This window comes from Haliotis asinina, chromosome 8 (genome assembly GCF_037392515.1).
Source record: "Haliotis asinina isolate JCU_RB_2024 chromosome 8, JCU_Hal_asi_v2, whole genome shotgun sequence".
NCBI classification, from domain to species: domain Eukaryota; kingdom Metazoa; phylum Mollusca; class Gastropoda; order Lepetellida; family Haliotidae; genus Haliotis; species Haliotis asinina.
In genome coordinates this window covers 60,828,254-60,855,370 of record NC_090287.1, presented here as the reverse complement: position 1 = coordinate 60,855,370, position 27,117 = coordinate 60,828,254, and the positions used below count along the sequence as shown (strand labels likewise).

General features: G+C 40.2%; 1 protein-coding gene across 1 annotated transcript; it reads left to right on the top strand.

The window, feature by feature from the left end:
- Positions 1-1,019: 1,019 nt before the first annotated feature.
- Positions 1,020-26,551, top strand: LOC137294091 (cathepsin F-like). Its single transcript, XM_067825037.1, has 15 exons — positions 1,020-1,341; positions 6,078-6,131; positions 7,640-7,861; positions 15,048-15,164; positions 17,332-17,415; positions 18,144-18,843; positions 19,165-19,278; positions 19,535-19,692; positions 20,701-20,797; positions 21,524-21,604; positions 21,830-21,949; positions 23,174-23,238; positions 23,486-23,576; positions 24,744-24,802; positions 25,226-26,551. The coding sequence occupies exons 1-15, from the start codon at positions 1,138-1,140 to the stop codon at positions 25,298-25,300; spliced, it is 2,241 nt and encodes a 746-aa protein (XP_067681138.1). The 5' UTR covers positions 1,020-1,137; the 3' UTR covers positions 25,301-26,551.
- Positions 26,552-27,117: the final 566 nt, after the last annotated feature.

Below are 27,117 nucleotides of genomic sequence, written 5' to 3'. Positions count from 1 at the left end.
ACACGTTCTTGTCTACAGACGATCTGGGGAACGTTTTGCTGACGTCATCGTCCGTGAACGTAGTCGTTTTTGCGAAGGCAGTGTGATTGGGGGCGTTCTCATTCCATCACAGAACCATCCAGTACGTCATCAACGGGAATCTTAATGCCGTTCGCTACACGGCTGAAATTCTGAGACCACTCGTGATTCCATGTCCTCAAGGAATAGGCCTACATGCAGTTTACTAGGATGACAATGCTTGGCCATAGTCAATGACTTTCCTCAACACAACAACGTCACTCGGATGGATTGGCCAGCTTATTCTCCTGATATGGCACATATGGAACATGCATGGGACCTGTTAGCCAGACGTTTTAGAGACAATCACCCTCCTCTTCGAGATCTGCGTCAGCTTGCTCAGTGGTTGATCCATGAGTGGCAGGCTATCCCGCAGAAAACACTACAGACCTTGGTGACCTTCATGAGGTTGCCCGTGTAGATGCTAGAGGCGGCCACACACGTTACTGACTCTTCGACTGAAGCCTTGATTTCTCAGTTTTGACCCCAGTCACATTTTTTTATATCGCCACTTGTTCTCTTTACGAAATGTTGGAAATATCTTCATGATTGTCAATTTCTTAAGACTTACTAACAATGCCTCTGTTTTTTCTTCTCTTTGACTTGAGGCATAGACTTGATGATAATGGTTATATATATATATAGAGAGAGAGAGAGAAAGAGAGAGAGAGAGAAAAGAAAAAAACAGAGGCATTGTGTATATATAAACCGTTATCACAAGCTACAGTACAATGTTTCTGATTGTACTCCAGACCACCGGACCCCAAACGCTGGATGAAATGACTGTCTGTCTGCCTGTCTGTTGTCTGTCATTTGTCGTTGATCGGTAATGTATAGTTTATGCAAACAAATCTTTCAAAAAACCTCCCATAAACATCTTGCGAAAACACTACGAAAAATAATGGACCTAAACTAAATCAAGTCTAGGCTCATGTGATGCCGCATAAGAAACGAGTTACGTCCCTTTACAATACTCCCATATCCGTTAGATGGCGTGTGTTTGTTGGTAAACTCGTGATCTGAAATAGTCTGAAAGAGACAACACTGTGCCATCAATAAGCGACTCAGTTTCACAGCAAGATGAAGTTATACATCTTGTTGTCGTTTCTGCCTCTGATATTTGGTCATGGATCGTATGATGATCTTAAGCTAATGGGAGGCTGGAAAAAGACGGACATCAACCGTGATGACGTCCAAACGATGGCCAAGTTTGCACTTGACACAGTAAATGCAAAGGAAAATTCTCAGAGACAAATGATTACGATTGAATCAGCATCGACACAGGTAAGTGTCATTTGAACACCTGTCAGTTTAACGGAATAATTTCCACCCATAAGCTGGTAAGGCCTGCATCAAATGTTGTGTTGACAAACTGAACGGCAGCTATCCACTACACCTGACATAACTGATTTTGTAATGACTCTTTGTCATGCATTGATGTGATTTATAATTTTTGTAAAAAATGGGGAGTTTATGGCGTAAAGTGATCGATTTAGGCGGAAAGTGAATATGTGTTCCCCTTTTCTTTTGACGTGTACATTGCAAAAAGCACAAATGACCAGTTTTGCTAGCTTAGACCAACTGTAGATTAAAACAGTCATTCACGGAAGTCCGTCGTTTCACAGCACAAGGAAAAAGAAAACTGATTATTTGGCACAAGGCCAGCTGGTCATGTATAAGGTCCCTGATACCATATAATGTTTTGTCTTGAGTGGTCCTCTATGTAGACAGGTAGAAAGACTAATCGAAAATATTTTATCCTTATCATAATGATCAGGGTGATATGTGGTAGATACACTAGTTCAATGTGTAGGTTAGGGTTAATTGCTGAAGACTGGGACTCGTAAAGTGCAGGTATCCTGTAAATTATGCAATCCACATTTCATTATAGAATGTATCACATTTTCATTCTACTCCAAAAGCTATTCCTCACAACAGATCAGTTTTCAGATCTGACATCACATTCACAGTCTCCATATGTAAGGCACACAACATATCTGGTAGCATTCATACTTCCTGTGTTATAGTATAGTACTAGCAGGTACGAATAATATGAGAAAAAGTTACGAGAGCTTTGTGAAACAGAGCCCAGTTTTAAAATGTGACGTGCATTTCTCCTGCAGTAATTGGCATTGTAATGACAGTTTGTCATAAATAAAAACACTGTTGCTTATCTCAGATAGTTGATAACAAAGGAGTTATGCTTCTAATAACATTTTATGCTTGCTTTTTAATGTTTATATAAACAATGTATTGTTGTTAATATATGCCTTTGCTCTAATTCTGCTCCGTAGTTTTAATGTGAGACACTTTTTTTTAGTTTTATTGTGTTGAATTCCATAAGCGTGATCAAGTTCATTAGTTTAATCCTTTCATAATTGTCAGTACTGTACACCAGAACAGTGATGACAAATAAGTCAATATGTTTGCTCACATCATACTTTGTGATTTAACCTTTTTGCTGTATGAACCATTTGCTGGTACAAAGCATATCAACAAGCTATGTTTAGTGCTTGTCCTGGGGGCGTGTGCCAAGCCATCAATCACTGCCTAGTACAGAGACCTTGTGTTGACCTGACTAAGAGAGGGACCATGTGCACAAAGATTACTTGATAACTCATGAAATAGATACCATATGTCTGAAGTATCATTTTACAAATGCTCTCTCACACTGTTACCAATGACTGTGCTCTTCTCATATTGGAGACCTGGCCCTAATTTCTCAAAACAAACTTAAGTCTGAGTTTTGACTTGAGTTCGAGTTTTCACTCAAATTTGAGGAAATATGTACAGAATGTACAGAAATTGATATTAATCTAAAAAATAGTAGACAGTTTGAGATTTGTAAATTTATTGCTTGAGGTGTTAGGGCATTTTCTGTTTTAAAAAATGCATTTGAGTTAAAAATATATCAGTTTCAAACTGTCAAACTCAGTTTGAAATTTGTGGAAAAACTTTAGTTTCTTTTGAGAAAACGGAGTCTGGACTCTAACATCATGCAGAACACTCAGTAATAATGTATCACATATATTGGCTGTTATTACCTATGCTGTAAAACTATTGTTATATGTTATTGCTGTACTGTCAATGTGCAGACAGGGTCATGTGACAGGAACTATTTGTAAGCTGCGCACATCAATACTAATAAAAATTACTATATTGTCTGTTTGTGCAATACAATTTTGAGTGGGTTGCCCACTATTTGGGAGATCTATACATTGTGCATAGTTGGTTTAAACATATTTTATTCATAGAGAAAAGGATTAGAAACAAGTTCTCCAACTTAGAATACCCTCTCCATGGTATGTACATAAATAGTATAGATTCCTGCAACGAGAGATGACAGATGTGGGCAAGTAGGTAGTAGAAGTGAAAAAGAGATAGAGCTATGCAGAATAACACAGAAATGCTATACCAATCGTTTGTCTCACTAATGAATGACTGCACTAACTTGAATACATTTGTATTTTCGCATGATGATATGTCTGCAATTCCTTCTAACAAAAGTTTGAGGTCAACTGGAATACCAGCTGATAAGCAAATGCACTTAACAGATAACATGAAGTTAACTCTCTGTTGTTTGTACGATGAACATTCAAACAGATAGTGATACGAATCCTCAACAAAATCACCACATGTACAAATGGGATCAGTTTTTAGCCCAACTCTGTACAAATCACAGTTCAAACAACTGACAGAATATCGCAACTTGGTATGCATAATATTTAATTTTCTTTTACCACACAAATAATACTGAGGTGCATACTCATGGCTGTCAGTGATAGATGATTCAGAAACACTTTTTGAATTACGAACTGTGGTTGGCAAATTGTTCCAAGAGCATATTGTAGAAGGAAAAAAGGATTCTTTTGAATGTTTAAGTCTTGGAGTAAGAATAGATATATTTAGAAAATTGCGTAGATTATACTTAGATTTAGAACCAACATTCAAAGGAAGGAGTTCTTTTAGATATGAGGGAGCCATTTTATGTTGAATTTTATACCTCAAACATAGTCTTCGTTTTCTACGACGAACTTGTAATGTTTCCCATCCAATTTCAAAGTAAAGAATTTCCCGAGATGTATATATCGGTAGACCAGTAACTATTCTTGCTGCTTCTAATTGAATCTGTTCTAGCTTATTTATTTGTTCTAGAGTACACCCATCCCACACTTCACATGTGTATTCAAGATGCGGCCAAATGAACATGGCATAGATCTTATTGACAGTACCCCTACACAATACATATTTCAAAAGTCCAAAGGAATCAACCATTTTTGAAACCTTTTGTAGCATAGTTTGAATATGGCCAGCCCATTTTCCATTGCGAGTAAGAGTTACTCCAAGATGTTTGTGATTATCAACAAATTTAATTTCGACACCTTTAAAGTAAAGATATGGCATATCAATATAATTTTTCATCGAGAATAGGACAGCTTCCGTCTTTTCTGGATTGTACTTAATTAGCCATCTTTTACCCCAAGTATTTAACTTACTTAAATTAGCATTTAGATTCATTTCAATAATCCTGTTATCTGTTGAAGAGTAACCCAGAGACGAGTCATCAGCAAATAAACGCTTTAAGCAATCTAATTCATCAACAATGTCATTAATGTAAACAATGCACTGAGCCCTGTGAGACACCAACGCTTAGCGTCCTCAGCTTGGAAACTCACCCATTGACAAATACACTCTGACTCCGATTACTTCTGTAACTAGCTAACCATTCCAGCAATTGTCCACTTACACCATACTTTTCAAGTTTTAACAGTAATCCTCTGTGCCAGACACGATCAAACGCTTTTGACATATCGCAAAATACCATACAAAAAGTTTCTTTTTTATCCATTGATACGCAAACCCTGTTGTAAATTTCAATTAACTGATGTACAATGGTATGTCCTGACTGAAAACCAGACTGATATTTATATAGAAGTTTGTTAGTATGAAAATAATGAAAGAGGTGTTTGAAGACTATTCGCTCAAATACTTTTCCAACACAACATATAAGGGATATCGGCCTATAGTTAGAAGTTATAGATGGATCGCCTTTCTTGAAGAGGGGCATCACACTGGCAACTTTCCACTCAGATGGGTACACGCATGTTTGTAAGGACATATTGAACAACAAACATAAGACGTTACTTATTGAGTATACCTGTTTCAACAGTTGATGACTTATTCTGTCACGACCGGATGCCTTTTTCACATGTAAACATTTAATGACATCTTCAATTTCATATTTGGATATAATTAAGGTGTCAAAACTTTTGCTTGTTTGCTTACCGAAGTATGGTAGACATGCGTTGTTTTCATCCACTGTTGAAATAGATTGGAAATACTTTGCATAGTTGCAAAGTACCAAATGACATATCATTTTCAATTTCTGTAATTATTTTATAAATATTACCATTTATTCTTGTTCATGTACAAGAACTATTCTTGAAATAAATATTGAAACCGAAAAAAAGAAGAAAGTTGTTGTTATTAGTGTACAGATTCAAATAAATGAAAAAAAATTAATAAAAACCCCAACAAATATTACCATATTATCATATACCACAATGTGTTGTGATGACTCATATCTCATGAAGCACATTACCAACATATGTGAAACTTTTGATACGGCTTTGCTAATGATCCCTTCGCAATGAAATGGAAAGTTTACAAACATTGGACATCGAGAATATTGTTGAGCTCAACACTTTTTGATATTACATGGTATATCTACTGATTCACACAGCTTGGACGCACTTCACTACAGACATTTGTATGGCCCTATGTCTATTGATCCACTCAACCTAGACACACTTTACTACACGTTTCTTGTGGCCCTAAATCTACTGATCTACTCAACTTAATCTCAATTTAGTACAAACAATTTTGTACTACTTTTATTTATATAACTAGTTCTTTTTGCTCTTGTGAGTATTATCTTTAAGACACATGTCTATTCTACATATACTCTTGTTGAGGTTGTGCTCTGCAGGATTGCTAAAATTGATGTTTTTGTGTTGCAGGTTGTGTCAGGGTTCAACTATAAGATGGTACTGCACGTCACAAATGGAGTAACTGTAAGTATTTTCAGTCAGAGCTGTTCTCTCCCAAGAGTGTCAACCATCGGGTTCTCTGCCTACCTTAACTCTTGGCTATTGTTTTTGCTTGTTTGTGACAGACTATGATGAATTCTGGTGACATTCATGTAGACATGTTCTTAGTCACATGGAAATACAAAGTTCTGCCCTTTTGTTTAATTTACATATTACTGCGATCTCTTTGTGTTTGTATCACTGACAGTGAGGTTGTCCAACATAAGCCCAGACCAATTATGTTTCTTGTATGGTGGATTTTGTCCTCTGAAAACCTGAGGAGGGGAGGGATGTTTTTTGGGTTTTTTTAAATCCCCAATCCAAGCAAAAACATCCATGAATTTCCATATTAATTTGTATCATGTTTATAAATATCAGTTAAAGGTAAGTAGAGTGAGTTTAAGTTTCACACTGATTTCAAGAGAATGTCACTTCGATTACATTAACATTAGGATGTTATGTTTTTAGCAGGGGAAAATTAATTTATTTTCTTATTCTAGAAGAATATGACTGGAGCTGTAAATCAAGAAATAAAACTAAATGTATTACTGAACTTGGTTTTCTTTATGATCCACTATGAAATCTTAAAATTGTGCAACTGCTGCCCGTTTGCATGTTGTGGCTATCAGACATTTCGGCATCATAAGGAGTATACTCTCCGTAGAGCTAGATGACCTCACGCTTCAGTTACTTCGGATTCTTGGTTTGAAACTGTCTTTAAAATCTGAACTCAAATAATAAGCATAGTAATCAGTGGCTGAACCTTTTGTTGATTTGGGTGATTGTTATTGTTCCCTGCTGCAACGCGGAACGGGGGACAATGTATGCAGCAATATCTGTATATACGTACATACATCCTGTTTCTTCTTAATGCAGTAGCTCATGAACTGTTGCAAAAATGTCTTCCAATTTGGTGACAGCCTACACTGGGGTTTACACAGACACCAGTTGATTTGGGTGACCATGACCTTATTTTCAAGGTCTGCACGGCTCTTTGACCACTCTTCTAACTCTTGTTAATGCTATATTTCGGGATCTGTTGAACCCAGTGTCTTCAAATTTGGTGACAGCCTACATTGGGAGAATACACAGACACTGGTTGATGATGTTGTCCTTGGCCTTATTTTCAAGGTCACCACAACTCTTAGACCACTTTTCAAACTCTTGTTAATATGATATCTGATGGACTGTTGTCCCCAATGACTTCAAATTTGGTGACAACGTACATAGGGGAATTAGGCAAACACTAGTTGATTTGGGCGACCTTGATCTTATTTTTAGTATGACCATGACACTTTGTCCACTTTTCAAACTTATTCCGTAAAACATTGCAAGCAATGTCCTCAATTTCGTCGACAGCCTACATTGGGTGATTGTCCAGGCACCACTCATTTCACACATCTTGTATGTGAGCAAAAACTATTGTCCATTGATATGCATTGTCCAAGGGTTGTTCCAATCTCCCTCTTAACATGCTGATATTCCGTGCACAGGATGAGCTGTGTACAGTGGTGGTATACGACCAATCCTGGACCAAGACCAGGAGTCTGACCAGCTACTCTTGCAAGACACAAACCATCGTGGGTGGCGTGAAGCCAGCTAGTCTGGACAAAGATGCCCAGTCCGCTGTCATGTTTGCAGTGGACTACCACAACTCCAGGTCCAACAGCCTGTATAGAGCTGGGGCTCAAACAGTGAAGGATGTGACCAAACAGGTGATTGTCTACACTCAGCCCTAACACAACACACTGAAAGCTGCAGACCTGTGCCAAATGTATTTATCACTTGACATAATTTCCATGGACTCACATATTATTTCAGTGTAGAATCTGGTAAATAATTTTGAAGTGAGTTTAGGATAGATCTGTGTCAGATTTGAGGGGCAAATTTGAAAGTTCAATTTTCCGACCACTATTTAACTAGTGACATCACATTTATCAACTTCCGTAAGGTTCCACCATATCCCATAGGCCGCCATGTTGAAGGAGTTGCTGCACCATACTTACATTGGTTAAATAAACAACAGAAAATTAAACAAATTATGTGATTGTAGGTGTGATGATTTCTCACGGATGTGCAAAGTTTGACTCTGATTTTATGGGGAAAAAATGCAGAAATTCTTCATGCCAGACCAGATTAACATGTATGTCTATGGCAATGATGTCAAGTGATGAATACTTTTGGCAAAGATCTGTAGATACTGTATTATCATTGTGCTGTATTCACATTAATGTATTTTTCATCAGTAAATTGATTATTAAATTCATTGAAGCAGAACTGCATACAGACATACTGACCTTTTAGAAACTAGCCTTGAATTGTGATACACACAAGTCCAAAGAAGATGAACAAGATCCATTATTTTCATATGATTGTATAGGGTACAATTTCAGTGTTTTTAACCTCAGTGTTCGCATTCACGCAGAAACATGTGTTTTTCACGCAAAGAAAGTAATAAAACCATGCAAAAAATATTCTGTGCATGTGTTTTGGATGCATAGATTCTGATCTACATAATTTTAAAATTTTTTTACTTACCTTACCATAGGTCTATAGCATATTACCTCAAGCTTCACTTAATAGGAGATCTGACGGAGTTGAATTGCCTTCAATCTAACATGGCTACCTCGCAATCATGACTGTCAGGATACGGAAGTATTTGTATCTCCCCACTGCGCACACGCACAGACTCCACGAAAAACTTCACTTTTACTTCAAGCGTAGTCTGAGCGAGACGTGTTTGGATTGCTGGAAGTTTTTTTTCAGAGATCTAATCAAGTTTCACTTTATTCGTTTTTCTGTTGTTCTTTTATGGATATTTCACTGTGGTATGTATACTTTTCAATCTTCGTGTCGATTTTAACGTGTAATTTACGTTTGGTACACTATTGTCGGCTACCTCGTGTGAAGCATTGTCTTAGTGTCTCCATTTTTCACTTTTCACCTCCGTAGTTTTACGAAGGAGTAATTTGTTAGCTGGTGGTCTAGTCTGTTGATATTTAAGGTATGCACCAGAATCACGATTGTACTATTTTAGTGCTACTTTGGTCTGTGTGTTTTTTCTGAAAGTGACAGCGATTTCACTTGTCTATTGCAAGCAGGAGTAGCTTGTTGTGTGGAATAGTCCATTTTATGATAAGGGGGTGTTTTTGTCCTCCACCTTTCTTATCGTTTTATTATTTCAATTTGTTACAGCTGTTCTGTATGACACAACACATTTGTGTGACTTGTAAAGGACTGAAGTCTGGCAAAGACCCACATCCCTTTTGCCCGGACTGCGTAGTTGGTGCCTGCTACTTGGTACAACGGTGTTCAGCGTGTGCAGATCTGTCAACTCAGGACTTTAAGACCTACCTGGCTGTTGTCAAGAAAAGGAAATCACAACAGCTAAGGAAGATTTCGAGGTCTCCGTCGTCGTCTTTGAGATCCAGAGTATCTCTTCCCAGTACTCCTGAGACTCTACCTGCACCGAACATTTCCATGACGATGTTGGAGACAACTACTCAGCTAGAGACGCCAGTGATCCAGTATCGTTCGACATTTCAGAGGACAGCACTGATTTCGTCGCTGAGGTCAAGTGCAGCACCAACACAGACGACCATGCCGCCTCAGACGCCGATACCGACGCCGACGCCTACCACTTAGACTGGCAGTTGAGTGGATTTAGCGAGGCCGGACGCCCTGTCTCATCCGGAGGTGCAGAGAATTCTGAAAGCGTTGTTGATACCAACCCCAGTGATGGCGCCAGGTGGTCCGGACATGGTGTCGTACAACAGGAGGAGAACAGGACGTTCGGATGTCAGAAGCTCACATTCCAGATCTCGTTCGGTGTCTCCACGGACTAGGCCAACGTCATGGAGGAGACAGATGCCAGAGCACAAGTCCACTGTATCTTGGACTGCGGATGAAGAACAATGTTTTTCGCCTGATTACGAGGAGGATCCGGCGCAGTTGGACGATGAAGAGGGGTCATACATACCATTATTGGCAATATATGACTGGATTAAGGACAGACTTCCGGATTTCCCTTCCCCGGGGTCGGGAATAGAGAGTGATAAAGCTATTAGGATTGAGCCAGAGTTGTTGATACTGCCTCATCCTATGGTAGCGGATGTCATCTCGTCATTAAATGAGGATTTCGCGAAGTTATCACTGAATGCTACTATCAGGGTGCCTGAGGCCAAGAAACAGGAGTACAAGATTCATAGTTTGGACTTTGCGGACTCGGGAGCTGCACTAGACAAAGCCATTAAAAGACTGTCATCGTCTACCTCTTACAAAGTGCAGGACGCTAAGCTGCAGGCAGTAGATACCGAGTTATCTTAAAATCTCTATTTGCGTTAGCATCAGCTACGTTGGCAGCGGCGGTGGACCTAACTGAACACAATGAATCAAGATTGGAGCATTTATCATCTCTTTTTTTGTGGCAAGGCAAGGTGTTGTATGATTGCTGGGACACATTAGGGCGGCTTTAGCTATGACAACCATGGTGCGTAGGACAGGTTTTCTGGACAGTTCGTGCCAGGAAGAGTTCAAGCGCAAGTTGATCAGAACACCTTTTTCTTCTCAAGTGCTTTTTGGAATGCCATACCCAAAGTTTATAAGGAACATGCTGACCTGAGAAATACGGAGGTATCCTTGTCAGCATTCGAGGCACTTTTGTCAGCAACACAAGATAAAGGCAGGAGGCGCTACATTCCCAGAAGAGAATCAGTTGGGTCAGTGTTCTCCAGGGATTGTGGCCAGAGATTCACTGCAGCTGAGCACTGGGAGCCAGCAGAGTCAAGCAGGGACGCCCCCGCCACCCCCGGCAGAGGGAGGGGGAAGCGCCCCTACTGCAGACATTGAGGGCACCACCTGTCATGTCTAGAACCTCCCGCCTCCAGCCATTCCCCTACACCAGTAGGAGGGAGACTAGGTATCTTCTGGAGGAACTGGCCTATCCTCGAAGATCATTATGTGACTGGAATTTTGGAAAGAGGCTACAGTCTACCGATCAGTCAACCACCACTGTTAACGTCACACCCAGTGACGCGGACATACTTGAGATCACAATGCCAACTGTTGAGGGACAACATAGAAGCGCTGCTGGAAAAATGTGCCATCAAGGAAGTACCAGACCTGATCCGCGCACCAGGGTTCTACTCGCCGGTCTTCCTCATCTCCAAGAAGGATTCCAACAAACTTTGGATGATCCACAATATAACAAGCGGTATCTGATTGAACTTCCTCGCTTCAAGATGGTGTCCCTGGAACAGTTGCGACTCAAGCTGACTCCAGGTACATGGCTGTGCAGTTTGGACATCCAAGATGTGTACCTTCACATCCCGATCTACCCAGCTCACAAGAAATTTCTCAGGTTTGTGTTCGAGGGTCACCATTATCAGTGGCGGGTCCTGTCGATTGGCATTTCCGCTGCCCCATGGCTATTCACCAGAATTACAACTCCCATCACTCGCTTTCTTCACTTCAGGCGGATAGAATTTCGACCCTTATTTAGACGATTGTCTACTAAACCAGATAGAGCCTCAGTTGCTATGCAGACAACTGGACTTCGCCATTCGTCTCTTGGAGCAGCTGGGTTGGTTGATCAACTGGGAGAAGTCACATCTACAGCCCACTCACGAATTGGTTTTCATCGGAGGACTGTTCCAGACCCAGTACGATCGAGTGCGCATCCGTCTCGATCAGTGGGAAAAGGTCCATCGGTTTGTGATGAGGGGACTATCGGAACCATTACACCTCAGAGAGTGGCAGTCGCTGTTGGGCCTTCTGATGTCAGCACAAGATCTTACGCTCAGGGGCCGCCTGATGTTACGGCCGTTGCAGCGGTACCTTCTCCCGAATGTACAGGAAGACAACGTCAAGACACGCTTGCTGCTTCCAGTACATCTGCACAAATACCTGTGATGGTGGATGAGCGAATCGAACGTCTGCAAAGGAGTTTGCTTGAGCAAGTTTGTGCAGGACCATGAACTGTTTGTCGACGCGTTGCTCCAGGGATTGGGGGCGCATCAAAACAATCGAACCACCACGGGGCTGTGGTCAGACGAAGAAGCAAGCTGGCATATCAACAACCTGGAGTTGGAAGCGGTGATTCGGGTGGTAACTCACTGGACGTCACTGTAGCGCCATTCCAAGGTTCTGATTGTGTTGGACAACTCAACAGTGGTGTGTTTGATCCTGAGACAGGGGACAAGCAGATCCAAGTCCCTTTTGGATCACATGTTTCACCTAGCCAGTGTGTTAGACACAAACTGCATCGAGGCAAGAGCTTGTCACATTCTGGGATGCAGGAACGTTCTATCCGACGTGCTCTTGCATCCAGGAAAGCCATCGCCTGCCGAGTGGATGCTCCACCCGGAGATATTCCAACTCATATGCCAGGATCACGGATGTCTGTTGATAGATTTGTTCGCCATGAAGTTCAACACTCATCTTCCAGTATACGTGTTGCCCATACCAGACCCAGCAGCTTGGGCGACCAACGCTCTGTCGATTTCGTGGGAAGGACTAGACACTTACGCCTTACTACCACCAGTGTTGATTTCAGCGATGATCACATAGGCGTTTCGTCTGCTTTTGGTCGCACCTTGGTGGCCAGCGCGGGTGTGGTTTCCAGAATTATGCCACCTCACAGAAAGAAATCCGTTCCGGCTCCCAGAGTGGAAGTTGTTACATCATCCCCACAGCCGGACGTTACACCTGGACCCAGTGTCATTTCATCTATGCGCTTGCACCATCTGCAAAAGACGTTGAAAGCTAAGGGTTACTCGTCTCGGGTGGCAAGGATTATTGCCAGGGCGCACAGAGCTTCCCCTCGGTCACTCTACAATGATAAGTGGGCTACGTTTAAAAAGTTCTGCCCCCAGAAGTCACTAGACCTGTTATCAGCATCACCTCAATTCGTGGGAGAGTTCTTACTCTACTTATGGTGCACGAAGAAACTCAGAGGCAGTACTATCGGTACGTATTTGTCAGCCCTGAACGTGGTGTTGGCTGTTAGAAGTGACAGGAAGGTCTCCAAGATTCCTGAATTGGTCGCGATGCTGAAGGCATTTAAACTTGGATGGGACCAGCATGGGACTTGAATGTGGTACTGCAACACTTGAGAGGTCGCCCTTATGAACCATTAGACAAGACGTCGTTTGACCTTTTAACCAGGAAACTGGTGTTTTTGATGGCATTAGCAACTGCGGCTAGAGTGAGCGAAATTCATGCTTTAGGCGTGACCAGGGTCCGTTTCGAGCAGACCTAACAAGGTGCAGCACACGTGGGACTACTGTGGCATTTCCTGGCTAAGAACCAGTTGCCAGGCCAACCAGACAGGTTATTTACCATCCCGCCTCTCTCGACCATCATCAGACCGGAGGACAGGGAGGAACAGTTATTGTGTCCGGTACAAGCTCTTAGACTATACATCAAGAGATCCGCTCCTTGTCGAGGAACTAGGAGGAGGCTGTTCCTAACCTATTTCTATGATGACGAAGGGAGAAGTCACCAGAAACATGATAGCGTTGTGGCTGAGGCAGACCATCCTAGCGGCCAGTGACTAACAACCCGCATGAGATTCAGGCATTAGCCTCAACGATGGCCCTACACAGAAACTGTTCTGTTCCAGACATCATGGCAGGGTGTTTCTGGAAATCTTCTACGGTCTTTGCTAGTCACTATTTGCGGGATCTAGCAGTAGAGGGACTGCAGTCGTTTGGACCATCAGTAGTTGCGCAGCAACTTACTCGTCCAACTGCCCAGTAGGTATGAAGTTTCTTACCATGGTCTATAGGGGTCTTGTACTTCCATGAGATAAGATACTGTACCCCTCCGGTGGTTAGTACGTGACCTACTACTCTGATTCTGGTTCCAGTGTCTTGTTTGAGAGGGATGTCAAGTCAGACTGACATACAAGGCATATGTGGGATTTGGCTTTAGTTGACAGTCCTCTGGAATCCTTCAGTATTCAGCTGTTGTATCCATATGCTGTAGACCTATGGTAAGGTAGGTAAAAAATTGGTTAAAATCTAAATATTTTAGATATTTAAATACTTACCTAACCATAGGGCAGTAAGTCCCTCCCAAAGCTGGATGCTCCTCCCCACTTCGGACCGAGAAGTAAAAGTGAAGTTTTTCGTGGAGTCTGCGCACGTGCACAATGGGGAGATACAGATACTGCTGTATCCTGACAGTCGTGATTGCAAGGTAGCCATGTTAATTTGAAGGCAATTCAACTCCGTCAGATCTCCTATTAAGCGAAGCTTGAGGTAATATGCTGTAGACCTATGGTAAGGTAAGTATTTAAATATCTAAAATATTTAGATTTTAATTAAAGTACCCTAAAGCTGTAGCATATAGCCAAACAATAAATTTTAACATTATTCAGGATTGTACTTAAAATTTCACATGCAAAAGATTTGGACTACATATTTATAATTTTATTTCTGCACACGCTCATACAAAATCTACCGCAACCACTGAACATTCACTGTTGCTGGTTAAAAATGGCTGGTGCAGGTTAAATTCAGTAACAGGTAGTGCAGGTAGCAATAAATCCTCCAACATCTTGAAGCTGTCATGGTTTTATGACATTATTGTGATGGTGCAGCCAAACCTATAAGCCAGGTTGCACCCAGTGCAGGCACTGAAAAGAAGCCCTGAAAATCTCACCCTGCAATTTTTATTCTGTTTTGTCTGATTAACTCTAGTCATTTGAAGAAAATCAGATGGTTTTTACTTCTTTTGTAAAGCATATTTTTCTGAAGGTTTTTAAAAACATTCATCTTTCCTTAGAAGGTTTTGAAAAAGTTCTTTTATCATCACAATTTCTTGAACCCTCAGCAGTCTTTATGAACTTAATGTGGTTCTCGTTAAGATGTATTGTATTACAATGAAGCCTGTTTTCAGGTTGTCGCTGGAACCTTGTACACATTCACGGTGAACATGGTGGACACCAAGTGCTTGAACAGTGATACCAACAAGGGCAAGGGGTTGGAGGACTGTGCAGTGGCCGACAATCCTGTGGTAGGATAATCTCATAGCTCATCAAAATAGTATTGTACTGATGAACAATGTAAATAACTTATCTACTTAAACTTAATAAGACATGCGTCTCCACTGAATAAGATTCTGTCCAGTGTTTTCATAGTGTTTCTGTATGGTTGTTTTACTATGTGGTTTATAACACAATAATGTTTAAGTATGTGAGGTACATTAACAAGAATTGAGGTAATATCCTGCCTGTTGTCAGTCTTGGTGTCTTTAACAATTACTCGGGAACAGCAATGCTTATAAACCTATGAATGTTGTAACTAGAGGTAAATTATCAAGGCTTTGTGTCTCAGACATCTTTTCTGAAATTCCATTGTAATTTGGCAAATATGTAGTTATTTGTGGGGCATGGTATGTTCTGTTTTTTGCTGAATAATGCTTTCATATTTTGTCTACCTTTGTTGTGTTTACATAATGACTTTGATATTTTTGTTGGAAGATATTTTCACAATACCTTTAACTAAAATCTCTTGAGTTCAAATAGGACATTGTTAAGAACATCTTTTCACAGAGAACGGAAACTTTGTGTAAGTGATAAAGAATATCACATGAATCACATTGTTTCAAGGAGTCACTATTTTATCAGAGCCTTTTCTGTTAAACATTAAATGTTGCCAAGGCCAGGTTTTTGGAATCTTGAAATGGTCATGTTGTAAGAAGGGTTGCCTTTGACCTTCCTTCTGTATGCCATCATTCTCTTCTTTTATTGATTTGTTTTGTTTTCTTGATTAAATACAGCACTGATATCAATACATTGTGCCATTCAGAAAGTAGTCAAATGTAACAGGTTATATTTGGGATTACACTTTCGCAGTAAAGTACACCTTTCTACTACTTATCAGCTGTGGGAGATGTGCCATTTGACACTTATGGGGGTACACAAAGTCTGTGCTCTAGGCTACCAAGTGCCCGACTTCCACTGGTGGTGAAGTGGCTGTGCCTGAGGCTGAGTGGCTTAGATGGCTGACTTTATTTGCTGGGAAAGGTTGCCTTGTGGGGGTGGTGGGGTGGCCCAGTAGTCTAAGCGTTCTCTTTCCTCACAGAAAAGTCAGGTTCAATTCCCCACATGGGTACAGTGTGTTAAGCCCATTGCTGGTGTCAGTGATATTGCTGAAATATAACTAGAAGCAGTGTGAAAATATACTCACTCACTTACGATTATGGGTTAGAAACAAAAATGCTAGGATCTGTACTTTACAGAGAAACTGTGATCCCAAAGCTAACACGTTCAGCCTTACTATGGATTTTGGTCATTTACATATACATAAGAATTTCGGAAACATTAAACATGTTTCCCCCAATACGAACAGATTTCTCAAATTATACCCACATGCATAAGATACGCAAGTTTTTTATTTAACCAGGAAACAAACTTGAAACCCTAAATTGATATGATACCATACCAATGAAGATGTGGATATCATGCACACACTTCTTGTGAAATCTAACATGCACAAATTGTCACTACTATTGGTGGGTATAAGACTGCACAAAAGTGGGTCAGTCACTCCTTGTTCAACAGTGCCACATATACTCAGATTGAAGAAACCAGGTTGTTGGATGTTTGCATGTTGCCTGTCATTTTGACCTAAACATAACCACAATTTACTGTCTCCAGCATGGATACATTGCTACACAGACCATAGGTGACTTCCTTGGAGTGGTTGTCAAAGTGTCACCTCCCTTCAACAAGATGGGTACATTTCCGGTCAACACCAGCGATATCCATTCTTGTCAACCCCTTTACCTTTCGAAAATTAATAATGTCATCAGTCAACTGAATTTATTTGTCTATCTGACCCTGTATAAATTTCTTGTATTTAATATTGAAAGTTGCGTACATATATTCTTTATACTTGACTTGTGTTACTTTGCGTGTGAGTATAGATAGAGAAAACAAATATGGTATGTTTTCAGGACATGAATGTCTTGGTGGAGTTAAAATATAGAAGGACAGGAAGGAACCAAATAGGAAGAGAACACCCTGGACCATGTCTTCTTGTTCTGTACCAGGTTTCGATAAAATATCTTGTCTTTGGTACTTTCTCTTTCAGCTGTCACTTTCAGATTTATGACAAAATGGAATGAAAAATTGATAAATATAAAATTATCAATAATTTCTCACAATTTTGACATTCAGAACACTGAGTGCAGCTACAAAGTGTGGTTACAGGCTTGGAAGAAACCACAGTACAAACTGGAGTCGGAGAAATGCGGAGAACAGGCAAGTTTAAGAATTTATATGGAATTGGCGTAGAAGTTATGGTGTATTCTGTCAGCAATGTGGGCGGGTTTTCTCAGAGATTACTGTTTCATGAATGAAACTGTGCAAGCTTGTGGACCGTTCATAATTTATGGCTGGAAGGGTCATGAAATTTCATTTCATCTATATGTGGTGGATAGGGGTTTGAGAGGTGTGACTGTTGTGGACACAGCAGGTCTCAAACAAACAGGTGTAAATGCATCAAAGTCAAGCTGAAATGCAAAGTCGCTGCCACTATAGTTTTAACTGTTGGTGACAATATGTGATGTTGAAATTGTGATCCACTTTCGTAGATTAAGTTATTAAGTGATATTTCATGAAATGACATAAGTATATTGATTGTTGTTAAGCAAAATGGCTGACCCTCTTCATTCCACATACTGACTGATTTCACTATCTGACTGTAACATATAAACGTTCCTGCTAAGGTCCAGCCTGTTTCTGAAGCTATGTGTTATATACATAGATGTGTCCATTCAGACATGTTTGATTGACCATCAATGGGGACTCGATGGTTATTTTTTATTTATGATGCTCTTTTCATATCAATTTTGATCACACGCAGTAATTAATTGTGCTATACCTTGTATATATGTTCCACTTCATGTATTTGTTGTCAGGAGTAGCGCTTTTGTACTTAGTTTGGTGTAACAAGATGGCTCAGTTTCAGTCTCAATTTCTTTCAACAGAAAGACCCAGCACCCACACCAGTTCCTCCTCCTGCTTCCAACCAACTTCCAAAGATTGATGAGCTTATGAAACCTATGCTGGCCGGTGTCAAGCTGAGCAACTCACTACCACAACTCAAGGATGACCTGTCTAGTAAGCTGAAGGACCTCCTTAGCAAGCACAAGACTCCAAGGCTAGAGGAACTTCTTGGACCTGACAACACACTCCCATTATTTGGTCTGCCCAACCAGAACAAAGCACAGGCTTTGACCAATAAGATTGATCCATTTTTGAAACATGAGAAGAGGGATTATATACGTGATGACCTTCACCCTCTCCTGGAGCATATTGGGACTGGATTACTGGGAGCATTTAAACATGCAGTTGGAGGAGACAGCCACGACTATCAGAAACATGGGGAGACAAAGCCTCTGATTGGAGGAGATGACCACGACTTTCAGAAACATGGGGAGACAAAGCCTCTGATTGGAGGAGATGACCATGACTTTCAGAAACACGGGGAGAAGAAGCATCTGATTGGTGGAGATGACCACGACTTTCAGAAACATGGGGAGACAAAGCATCTGATTGGTGGAGATGACCACGACTTTCAGAAACATGGACGTGGCAACCTAGGAGGAGATGGTCATGACCTCTGTCATGGCGGACACTTCAAAGACTTCATGATCAAACATGGAAAGGTCTACGAGACTGAAGACGGTAGTAACCAATCTCTTTGAATAGTTGATTAGAAGTAAGAAATATGTTCACCTGAGTGGTTGTGTACAGCTGCTGTTTTGTCTGGCCATGTCTTGGCTATTTACAGACTTCAGTGATAAAACTGGAATACTGCTATGCATGAAGACAACAGAAACAGATGTTTTAGTAACTGGCAGTCAAACAATGCTCTGTTATTTTTCATTCCACCCTACTATATACTCTGTCTATGGAAAATGTCTTTTGGTACTTATTGCCCCTCATTATGTCTTTTCTCAGCTGTTAGATGCTCAGATGTATTTGATCTTTTTATTAATATTTCAGAGGAGGCCAAGAGATTTGCCATCTTCTGTGACAACATGAAATTTGCTTGGAAGCTGAATAAAACAGAAAAAGGAACAGCAACATATGGTGCTACCAAATTTGCAGACCTTACACGTAAGAGTTAGATCTATTCAAAACTCTTTACCAGAATTTGTGTGCACTATGGTAACCGAGTCCAAAGAACTTTAAGAGCAATGGGAGAGACTCTGGGAGCCATGATGGATTGACTGAGTGCTATGATGGATTGAATTCTTGTGCAACAGCATGATTTTTTTATTAATACAGGTGGAATATTGCTGACAAACCATATTCAGTTTTGTATTATTGCATTAGTGTGCATTATGTCATTTGTATTATCCACCATTGGCAGGAGAGGAATTCAAACAGAAATACCTAAGCAAGAGGACATGGAACAAGATGACCAACTATGGCGCGTCTATTATGGAAAAAGCCAAAATCCCGAGTGGTGCCCCACCCAAGGCTTTTGACTGGAGAGACAAAGGTGCTGTTACACCTGTAAAGAACCAGGTAATGCTTTTCCCATCTCAGATAGGACATCACTTAGGAGTTAAATTGAGGATACGACATACCCAGTGTAAGTCTTCAGGATGAAATAAACCTTGTATTGTACCAATATCAGATCTCTTCCGACTAAACCCACTTCCTTCATGTTTCTTCTGTCTTTTGGTAATAGTACTGCACTATTGGCACTGAATAACAGAACAGTATTCACTTGAAACAAAATCATACCAGAAATATGATAACTACCATTCAACAGGTAACACTTACTTCTATTTATCTGGGTAAGGGTAGACTCACACGGGTTGGTCCAGTATGCAGAATTTGATGAGTCATATCATCAGTGATTAATCATATTAAACAAACAGTTCAAATTGGCTGCTTGAACCTGCATCAATTGTGTCACAAATGTGTAGAGCCTACTATAGTTTTCCAGGTAGTTGGATCAGCCAATGAAATTTGGTTTTGGTGTCCCATGGGAAAGGTTTACATACAAGTTTGAACATACTTTCAAGAAACCCAACCCTCAATTTTCCAGGTGGAAGAAATGGAGCATTTCATGGCTCATTATCTGAGTTATGAAACACTAAGGAATATCATGTACGAGAAACATTGTCATACAACCGTTCATCTTAAATTTCAGTTTCTTTAATGATATGGTTGTATGCTCCATGCATGTCCATCTGTCGTCCAACAATTCCTTTTTCTTTGTTTTGGCTTTGCTGTCCTTTTCACAAAGTTTTGCACATCAGAAAGTTGCTGCTATGTCTGCTTGGTTTTGACACTATGGAAACTGAATACAGGGAGATATTATCAGATTGACACTAACAACAGCAGATCAAAATGAGTGAGAGGTAACAAATCAATCAGTCGATATTCATTGTTCAGATCTTATGAAAGCATGCATAAATAAACTTGGCATCCAAGGGTTTTATAGAAACTGAGGTTTCACATGTCACAACTGGATATTCTTTCTGTTATGACATATTTGAAAGAGTTGTGTTGTGTTGTCTTCAGGGACAGTGTGGGTCCTGCTGGGCCTTCTCCACCACAGGCAACATCGAGGGACAGTGGAAGATCAAGAGAAATGAGCTCATATCCCTGTCAGAACAAGGTAACCTGGACTTAGATTTTAGAAATATTCCTAGTGGTAATATGGTCGTAAGTGCCACACATTAACTTAAACTGTCATATCCCTTGGAGAGCTTTGAAAATATTGACCCAGGGCAAGCAACATTGGAGCTTCACACAATTTCATAAACAGAATAGGGCCTCTGTGACCTTAAATACAAATGCACCATCAGTTGTTTGCATTAGTCGACCAGGTAGACTGTAGACCACTATGGTCTTATTGTTTTGGGGTTTGAGATATCTCTGTATCTCTGTCCTCAGTGTAGGTAGGCTTGAAAGTAACATACAGTTGAAGGCGGCGATGGGGTAGCCTAGTGATTAATTTGTTTTCTCGTCACACCAATGACTGGGGTTTGATTCCCCGTGTGGGCACATACATGTTGTCCTTGCCATAATATTGCTGGAATATTGGTAAAAGCGGCATAAACCTCAACTGTAGTTCAACTGAAACTCTTGCCATGTGAGTAAGTGACAGTGAGTCTGGGGACATCTGGGGCATAGGACACCAGAATGGGCTTCATTGTACCCACCAGGGGAATCGAACCCTGGTGTTCAGTGTGACAGGCAAATGCTTTCCCCAGTAGGCTACCCCATCGCCTCGTCATGTGATCAGTCAGGCTATTTTTTAAACTTCAGCTTTGTGATTGAGTAAGTTTAGATTTGGTATTTTTTGCCATGGCCATGAACCTGATTGTTCCTTTCTTTTCAGAGCTGGTTGACTGTGACAAGCGAGACGAGGGATGTGATGGAGGACTACCTTCTAATGCCTACATGTCGATCATGCAACTGGGTAGGCATGTTGTTGACTTTTGTTCAGATCAAGATTAGAATGGATTTTCTGTTAGTAAGTACTGTCTTCAGTTTTGGTATTTTTTCTTTGAGCAACTAAATGTCTGTCTGAAGTATTGACATACACATAGGAAAGGTGTATGTTCTGGTCATCTCTTACAAAGTGTTGATTAACTTGGACACCTGAGAGAAGCTTATTCATACATTTTGTATCATTCCAACCTAGGTGGCTTGGAGACAGAAAGTGAATACAAGTATGAAGCCGAAGATGAGAAATGCATGTTCAACAAATCTAAGGTTGAAGTCACAATCAATGGTGCAGTCAACATTTCCAGCAATGAAGATGGTAAGTCAATGCTAATACGATTATACCCAGATTTAGAGGTTGCGCCATGTATGACCTTTCCTGCATTCTGAATGGAACCAAGCTTCGAATCAGCTTATTCATCAGACTTTGCACTTGAGGAAATTTTCCTCAGTGAGTCAATCAGTGGCCATGTCACTTGATAATCAGCTGAAGTTGGTCTTCAGCAAACCAGGCTTGTCGAAAGAGACAACTAACGGGATCAGGTGGCCAGGCTCACAGACCTGATTGATGTTTATTTTATCAGTTGTGTTGATCTGTGCTATGTTCATCACTGGATTATTTGATATAAACCATTTAGAGGCAGGTGTCATACATCTGTAAATATTACAAGTGAGAGTGTTTTTCAACAAAGTGAGTGAGTTTAGTTTTATGCTCCACTGAGCAATATTCCAGCTATATGATGGCAGTCTGCAAATAATCAAGTCTGAACCAGACAATCCAATTATCAACAGCATTTGCATCAATCTGCGCAATTGGGAACCGATGACATGTGCCAACCCAGTCAGCAAGCCTGACCACCTGATCCCGTCGCCTCTTATGATGATCATTGTCGCCTTTTAGGGCAAGCATGGGTTGCTGAAGACCTATTCTCCCCAGATCTTCACGGATCTTTTCAACCAAGCTGGGAACACTAATGTCATCAGTGCCCCATGTGTGTTGCAAGAACAGTTTACAGTCTCTTTGCATACAAATATGACAAACGATACCAATGGGAATTATTATGTTCTGATTCTTTCACCGACCATAAGAGTCAGCATTATCACAGTTCGTTTTTGATTTGTTTCCAAAGGCACTAGCTGAAACAAGTGTTCATGGTGTTACTCCCCTTGATTTCCTTAAGTGTCAGTATTCCCAGCATGTTGTACCATGAAGATTGGGGTTAGAACTTGTCATCATTAACCCATGCTTGTCATAAGAGGTGATTAACAGGATTGGGTGTTTAGGTAGGCTGTCTTCATGGTGGACCCATGTCATCATATACTAAGTGTGTAGATCAGTGCTCATACTGTTGATCACTGGATTGTCTGATCCGGACATATTTACAGACCACCACCACAAAGCTGTAATATTGTTGAGTGCTGTGTAAAATCAAACAGACAAACAACCAACCAGCCAGCCAATCAATCCTACTATGTGTGTTGTGGGTTATCCTGTTGCATTATTGTCATTATTGCCCTGGATATATATGTTATATTTTTACAGACATGGCTTCATGGCTGGTTAAAAATGGACCCATCTCCATTGGAATCAATGCAAATGCCATGCAGGTAAATACAAGATTGTTGAGACTTACCAGGAAGAAATTAGTCTTGTGCTCTGATGGAACAATAGTTGTCATGTTTAACTTTCATTTGAAATTCCCTAGTGTTTCCAGTAACTCTGACTGATTGTCTTGAGAATGATTGGGGATATTCCATTAAAAAAACCACTTCCTATCAATGTAGGATGTTTGATTGGACAACTCAGTCTTATGTTCACTTAGCATTTCCTTAGTGAATGCAATATTTGTTTCAGTTCTACTTTGGAGGAATCTCTCATCCCTTTGAAATCTTCTGCAACCCCGAGTCTCTTGACCATGGTGTCCTCATTGTTGGATACGGCGTCGGTCAGTATGCATGTCTATGTGAACCTTAACCTTGATAGGTCAAGAGGTTTGGGTCTCTGAAAGGTAGATGCAACACAAGAAAAGTATAAAAGTGTGAAATTAGTATATTTGAGGTGTTAGGGTTTAAAACATTGCATATATACATATATTTAAGTAATATGTTGGCGTTGATGTATCATCATCCTTTGTTTGTCAGAATGTAGCCCTTTGTATGGAATATTTGAGATGGGAGCAGGTTGTACTGTGTTCTAATGTTTGAGATGTTAGCTGTTTGTACTGTGTTCCGATGTTAGAGATGGGAGAAGGTTGTACTGTGTTCTAATGTTTGAGATGGGAGCAGATTGTATTGTGTTCTGATGTTTGAGACGGGAGCAGGTTGTACTGTGTTCTAATGTTTGAGATGGGAGCAGATTGTACTGTGGTCTGATGTTTGAGATGTGAGCTGGTTGTACTGTGTTCTTATGTTTGAGATGTTAGCTGGTTGTACTGTGTTCTTATGTTTGAGATGTTAGCTGTTTGTACTGTGTTCTTATGTTTGAGATGTGAACAGGTTGTACTGTGTTCTAATGTTTGAGATGTTAGCTGTTTGTACTGTGTTCTGATGTTTGAGATGTTAGCTGTTTGTACTGTGTTCCGATGTTAGAGATGGGAGAAGGTTGTATTGTGTTCTGATGTTTGAGATTGAAGCAGATTGAACTGTGTTCTAATGTTTGAGATTGGAGCAGGTTGTATTGTGTTCTGATGTTTGAGACAGGAGCAGATTGTACTGTGTTCTAATGTTTGAGATGGGAACAGATTGTACTGTGGTCTGATGTTTGAGATTTGAGCTGGTTGTACTGTGTTCTTATGTTTGAGATGTGAACTGGTTGTACTGTGTCCGGATGTTAGGGATGTGAGCTGGTTGTATTGTGTTCCAATGTTAGAGATGTGAGCTGGTTGTACTGTGTTCTGATATTTGAAACGGGAGCTGGTTGTACTGTGTTCCGATGTTGAGATGGGAGAAGGTTGTATTGTGTTCTGATGTTTGCGATGGGAGCAGATTGTACTGTGTTCTGATGTTTGAGATGGGAGCAGATTGTACTGTGTTTTAATGTTTGAGATGGGAGTAGATTGTACTGTGTTCTGATGTTTGAGATGGGAGCTGGTTGTACTGTTTTTATGTTACAGAGGGGAGTGAGCCATACTGGATCGTGAAGAATAGCTGGGGCCCAGACTGGGGAGAGAAGGTACAACTTTATCCTACTTTATAGCAAGCCATTCTGAACTAACATGTTTCTTTACAAATATCTACACCAGATGTCACAAATTAAATCTTTGTCAAAGTAGAAAATCATGGGAAAAATAGGGTTAGAAGGTTACTACCCCAGATGACCCAAGCTTCCTGTGAGTCACTAGAAGATTAATTGTCATACAGGATCCCACCTGATACCCATTTTTCTTGGGTGAACAAAGGAGGTTTTGAACAAACTCACTTGCTTAAGGTATGACCACCTTTTGAGCTTTGTTGAGGAGCAGGACAGAAATCTTAAAACAACTTTCTGTGGCCATTGTAACTTAACATCAACTGATTTGTGACCTGACACACTCACTATGTGTGAATCGTATGTTGTTATTGTTGAGATGATGACCATGGTGTTTATTTCTTTCAGGGGTACTACCTTGTTTACCGAGGCGGTGGGGTGTGCGGACTCAACAGAATGTGCACATCTGCTGTAGTCAACTAAAGATGCCTCACCTCTAGCTGCAGATCTGCGATATTTGCACCACAACACACAGAATGAAATAGAAAACATGTTTGAAATAACGTTATTTTGAAACTATGATACTGAAAAGGGCACATACATAGATCTGAATGTCAAAAGCAGATCTGAATTTCAAAAAGTAATTACCTTATAATGTTCTGTTTGTTGAGGTGTGAAACTTGTACATATTGTATTGTAACTTTGTAGCATACATGAGCCTCAAGAAGGGATGTGATATGTTGGAATATGTTTGAAGGTAGATCATACCTCAGAAACAGACATACAGGTAAATGAACAATGTGGAATCTCTCTAAATTAAGGCAACCTTCACTATTTTTGGCGATTTATCTTACAGCATGTGTGCAATGAACATGTTTCCCTAAAACTTAATATCGCTGATATTAATACTTTTTTTAACAGAGGTGATTGAATAATATTTGATGATACATATTATCTTTACAGCAAATTCACATTTATATATATATTGCTCATACATACAGTGAGATTGTACATGTTTCAATATTCTGTAAATTTGCACTGCTTTATATTTTAATCACAACTTTTAGTTTGAAAAAAAACAACATTTTTGTCACTGCTTGGTACTTAAAACACTTTATGTTTTCACTGCATCGTTTTTTCTGTGCACATTTTCCTGGAAGCTCACAGTTCTTTGACTAACGTCATATTTAATCAAGAATCTTAGAGATCAAATACTCATTTGTACTCTAGTTTGTTTAAATCTCATCAAACCCAAATATCCACACCAAAGTGTATTTTGGTAATTATATCCAGAACACTTATTTTGATATGTACTTTTAGTTTTGCTTATGGACCTGCACTGTTGTGAAATGCTATATAGTTATCATTGATAATTTCACTATGACAATACGTTGGACAGTTGTTTTAACCATTGAAAACATGTTTAGTTATGTGTACTTCGAAACACCACAGGTTTTAATATTGAATACAGTCTTAACTTTTGTTTCTGTCATGCAAAATTTTGAAAAGATTAATTTTAATGGTGGTGTAAAAGGTGAAACCATGTGTTGAGAACTAGTGTGATGACAAAAACCGATTAGAGGATAGACAAGATGAATCAACTTGTGCTTCAAAGTAAAGATTTAATTTTGTTTGAATGTATTTCTATGTAAGTGTGGAAAGTCTAAGTCTAATTACTAAGTAATGTAATTAGGGCTGGTACTTTTTTTTTCAAATAAAGCATTCCTTCTTTTTGAGGGTTCTTGCTGTATATGTCTGCCAGAAACCATACACTGTTTTATCGTCACCGGTGTGCCCCCATTACCAAATCTTCTAGCCTTTGGGTTGGACACCATTCCATAACTTTGATGGATTGACTCTTACATCAGATCTGACATTACGCCAGCCATGATCGGACATATTTTAAGGCAGCTTCCACAACCTCTGTTTTATGGTCACTGGCATGGCATGTCCCCAGTACCAAATCTTCTAGCACTGGGGATGGACACCATTCCATAACTTAGATGGGATAAACTTACATCGGATCTTACATTACGCCAGCCATGATCGGACATATTTTACAACAGCTTCCACAACCTCCTCTATGTGCCTGATAACTATCAAGTCAAAAATACTTCCCATGTTTCTAGGTCAGCACAAAAAGCGTGATCATGGAGACCTTATCTGAAATGACCGCAAACACATTATCTGGCAAGCAGACACATAAGCAACCATATATTTAAACTGCCCCTAAAAGAGAAAACCCCCAAAATGGAGTAAGAGGCAACTAACAGCATAGGATGAGGTTCACAGATTTGGTT

What these genes read in the sequence shown, in the direction of transcription:
- LOC137294091 (XM_067825037.1), top strand. Translation starts at nt 1,138, where the DNA reads ATGAAGTTATACATCTTGTTGTCGTTTCTGCCTCTGATATTTGGTCAT. An exon ending in ACGTCACAAATGGAGTAACT is followed by an intron (nt 6,132 to 7,639) that starts GTAAGTATTTTC and finishes TTCCGTGCACAG; the next exon opens with GATGAGCTGTGTACAGTGGT. An exon ending in CAAATTTGCAGACCTTACAC is followed by an intron (nt 19,279 to 19,534) that starts GTAAGAGTTAGA and finishes CACCATTGGCAG; the next exon opens with GAGAGGAATTCAAACAGAAA.